This window comes from Octopus bimaculoides, chromosome 4 (genome assembly GCF_001194135.2).
Source record: "Octopus bimaculoides isolate UCB-OBI-ISO-001 chromosome 4, ASM119413v2, whole genome shotgun sequence".
Classification (NCBI taxonomy): domain Eukaryota; kingdom Metazoa; phylum Mollusca; class Cephalopoda; order Octopoda; family Octopodidae; genus Octopus; species Octopus bimaculoides.
In genome coordinates this window covers 11,857,300-11,861,569 of record NC_068984.1, presented here as the reverse complement: position 1 = coordinate 11,861,569, position 4,270 = coordinate 11,857,300, and the positions used below count along the sequence as shown (strand labels likewise).

The following is a 4,270-nucleotide window of genomic DNA, read 5'->3' as shown; positions in this document are numbered from 1 at the left end:
GATGTCTTGAGCTAACTGGATCCTATAAAGGAGCTGTTGTGGTAGCAGACCACGAAACATGGTTGAAATTCCTTCCTGCTAAATAAATAACTAAATAAATTAACTTCCACACAAACTGGTCTCTCATTCATGGAAAGCGTTGGAATAACATTTTCCCTTATCATTATCAGTGAAAGAAAATGAATATACAAATTTCAACAACACAACTCTTTCTTCAGTTTAAGAATACCATTCATGATCATGTATGTACCAAGTAACCACTCTACATACATTCTGTTGGCCAACAATCTTTGCTGCTGTATGTGTGTGTGCATGTGCATGCATGTGTGCTTGAGTCTCCTTGTTGTGATATTGCATGATAGTTGTAAATGAGTGTGACTTAAACAAGCAGTGTCATCGTTCATTTCCAATATTCTGTGATAACATATTTGGCAATAGGGAAATATTACCTTACTTGGAATCAGGTGAGAGTTGGTGACAAGGACATCCGGCACTAGAAAATCTGCCTCAATAAAAGCTTTGTCCAATACAAGCAAGCAAGGAAAAGTGGATATTAAAACAACAAGGGTGGTGATACTTTGGTCTTCTTTAACCCTTTCATTACCGTATTTCATTTGAGATGCTCTGTGTTTCTTTCAATTAATTTTAAATATAACAAAGAATTTAGTAAAATAATTTAGTTATCATTAAGACAGTGTTAGGAACATAAATTGTGACTAAGGTTTGGTGGAAGATTTTAATTCAAAACTTTTGAAAACAAGCCATTTGTGCTATAGAGCCAGAGCTGGTTTCATTTGGGTTGGCATCAAAAGGGTTAAATTAATCATTTGTTAATCCTTTTGTTACCATATTTCTGTTGAGATGCTCTGTGTTTCTTTCAATTAATTTTAAATATAACAAAGAATTTAGTAAAAATAACTTAGTCACAAGTTATATTCCTAACACTAACTTAATGATAACTAAGATTTCGTGGATGATTTTAATTCAGAACTTATGAAAACAAAACATTTGTACTACAGAGCTGGAACCGGTTTCAGCCAGGTTGGTAATGAAAGGGTTAAAACATTGCATTATTTAAGTTTATTTTTGTTCTTGTTTTTGGATATTACAATGCTTAGATATTTCTTTGAATTTCATTCAGAGAATTAGACATTTTTATGAATTTTTAAAATTATTATCGTAATTGTCCCTCTCCAACACATCATCATCATCATAATTTAACATCCATTTTCCATGCTGGCATGGGTTGACAGTTTGACAGGAGCTGGCAAGCCAGAGGGCTGTACCAGGCTTTATTTCTCTGTTTTGGCATAGTTTCTATGGCTGGATGCCCTTCCTAAATGTGAACCACTATACAGAGTGTACTGGGTGCTTTTTACATGGTACTGGCCTGAGATCCCTTAACCCACCAAAAAGCAAAACAGAATTTGAAAGAACTGAGGACAGTGTACAGAAAACAATATCATAAGTATTGTGTTAGGATCTTTTGACAGAAGAATGTGAAGAGCAACTGGTCAGTTTTGGCATGCAATAAATAAATAAAATTCTTAAAAAATAAATAAGGAAAGAAAATAAATCTGTGTAAATCTTTAGTTTATTTCAGCTGAACATCACTGATATGGGTAATGTTTTGAAGAAGAAAAGACTTGTGTATAAAACAGGCGTCTGTAAGGAAGAAAAAAAAAAAACAGGAAAAATATGTAAACACAGACAATGAAAACCAAAAAAATAGAGGACTTTTGAATGATGATTTTGGAAGAATTCAAATATTTTGTATCATTTAAACCTATTCAAAAAAAAAAAAAAGGAAAAAAAGAAAAAGAAATGAAATGGGGATAAAAACAAGACAAAATAATTACAAAAAAAAGGAGAAAATCAAAAAAAAATCAACTGAAGCTGGACCTTCTGGGAATCGGTTAAACAATACAAATAAATGAAACAAACAATATCAGCAAAAATAGATTCAGAGAGAAAATTTATAAACCAGAAAAATTCTGAAGATCAATTATAGATGAGTTTAGGAACGAAAAGACTAACAATAAGGGTAGAATAGAAAATAATAGTTCAAAATCTCCCATAGTCTTTGTAAACGGTGTACCTAAATTGCTTTTCTTCATGATTTTAACATTAGCAGCAGTCATTTTTGTGTTCGCAGCCAAATAAAAAAAAAAAAAAAAAAAGTAAATGAAAAAAAAAAGAAAAAGTTTTCACTGGTCAGTTTTTGGTAAAAGTTCACTGACCCCCATATAAACACCAGCTAACATAAAGTAGCTGTTCTTAAAAGTATTAGCGTTACCATCATGATCATAGGTAGATGCATCAACCCTTTTGTTACCATATTCTTGTTGAAATACACTGACTTTCGTTTCAATCAATTTTGAAAGTAATGAAGAATTTAGTAAAATAACTTTGCCATTATCAAGCAAGTGTTTTGTAAGATAAATAAACATGAAATTTTGATGGAAGGTTTTAATTTAAATCACTTTAAAACAGGAAATTTGTATTATAAAACCAGAAACAGTTTTGGGCGCATTTGGTATCAAAAGGGTTAAGTTAACATAATTGCAAACTCAATCAGTGTCAACACTTAATGAAAGGAAATTATAATTCAATATGAATAGAAAGAGAGAGAGAGAGAGAGAGAGAGAGAGAGAGAGAGAGAGAAAGAAAAAGAGATCTTTGGAAACCAATGATCTCACTGAAGAACTGAACAAGAAAAACTAGCAGAAAAATAGAATTGGAAAAAAAAGGGGAGGGCAGGTCTGTTTATGTCTAAACTTCTGCTATATTCACTTTTTCAGATTTAGAAGAGAAAAAAAAAAACAAAACACCCATTGACTACATTTAGCGTAAGAGAATCAGCATCATCAACATTGGTGGAAACAGAATACAAAGAGAGAATACCTATTTCAGGTTCAAGAAACAGAAAGGATGAACAAGATAATTGAAAATAGATCAATACCATACGTATTGTATATGTGTGTGTCTGTGTCTGCAAAGTGTATGTGTGTATGTGTATAAACAAGTGCAAATGCATCTGTGGAGGGGAATGTCTACAGGTTTGTGTCGTAGGAGTGTGTTTACATGTGTGTAAATGTATGTGCATGTGTAAGAAAAAAAAAAAAATTATAGGCACAGGCATAGCCAAGTAGTTAAAAAGTTTGCTTTGCAATCGTGAGGCCTCCAGGTTCAATCTCATCATATGGCATCTTGGGCCAGTGTCTTTTACCTTAACCTATGGCTGACCCAAGCCTTGTGAGTGAAACTGGGCAGATGGAAACTGTGTGGAAGCTCATCGGATGGACTATACTTGTAATTCAAAGGGACCAGCCTTGTCACACATTATCATGTCATGCTGATTCTTCCAAAGGATTACAATAAGAGTACATTTGTCTGTGGAACACTCAGCCAGTTGGTTACCTGTAGCTCAGTTGGATGATCAACTGAAGTACTCAGCGTTGAAACCGAAGGCAGATCCACTTCATATATATATGTTAATAATGCACGGATATGTCAGGATGTTGCTTTACAGATATGTCTATATAGAAGTGTACCTGAATGTCAATGTATAGCTGTTTATATAGGGGTGTACCCTCATTTTGATATACAGATGTTTATATAGGGTGATGAATGAGGCTGTTTCTATAGGAGTGTGCTTGTGTGTGTGTGTGTGTGTGTGTGTGTGTGTGTGTGTAAGTGAGTGTCTGTGGATGTCTACAGAAGTACTATGCATTTGTTGTATGTGGCCATATCCCTATGTTCACATACAAATATATCTCACAACATAAGAGTGGTACAATATACCAGCATACAGATTTTACAGTGAATGGGCTTATTTGTGGAAACCTTGAGCACAGCTGTTACAGCCTGTATAACAGGTACAACTACATGGTGTGTGTGTATATATATATAATGGATAATAAAACGAATGGTTTATACCTGGTAGCTTACTGGTAAAGCATGGTCACTTTCAGAATGATCGTTATGTATATGGCAAATGAAACACGGAAGATGGAATATACAAGAACTTATTATTAATCACAACAATTGCTTTGACACATCTAGCATTGATCCCTCATGGGTGGGACACCCAACAACTGATTCAGGAGCATCCAGCAGTGCAGATGTATCTCATCAGGTGGTGCTAGATGTCTCGAAACAATTGTCATGATTAATAATAAACTCTTGTATATTCCATCTTCTGTCTTTCATTTGCCATATATATATATATATATATATATATATATATATATATATATATATATATATA

At 33.5% G+C, this 4,270-nt stretch overlaps 1 protein-coding gene across 1 annotated transcript in view; it reads right to left on the bottom strand.

The window, feature by feature from the left end:
- Positions 1-1,599: 1,599 nt before the first annotated feature.
- The window catches only part of LOC106883521 (PRA1 family protein 3), a 57,628-nt gene continuing 54,957 nt past the window's right edge, over positions 1,600-4,270 (bottom strand). The window contains exon 4 of the mRNA XM_014934552.2: positions 1,600-1,665. Within this exon, the coding sequence (XP_014790038.1) occupies positions 1,600-1,665 (66 nt within the window). The remainder of the gene's footprint in view (positions 1,666-4,270) is intronic.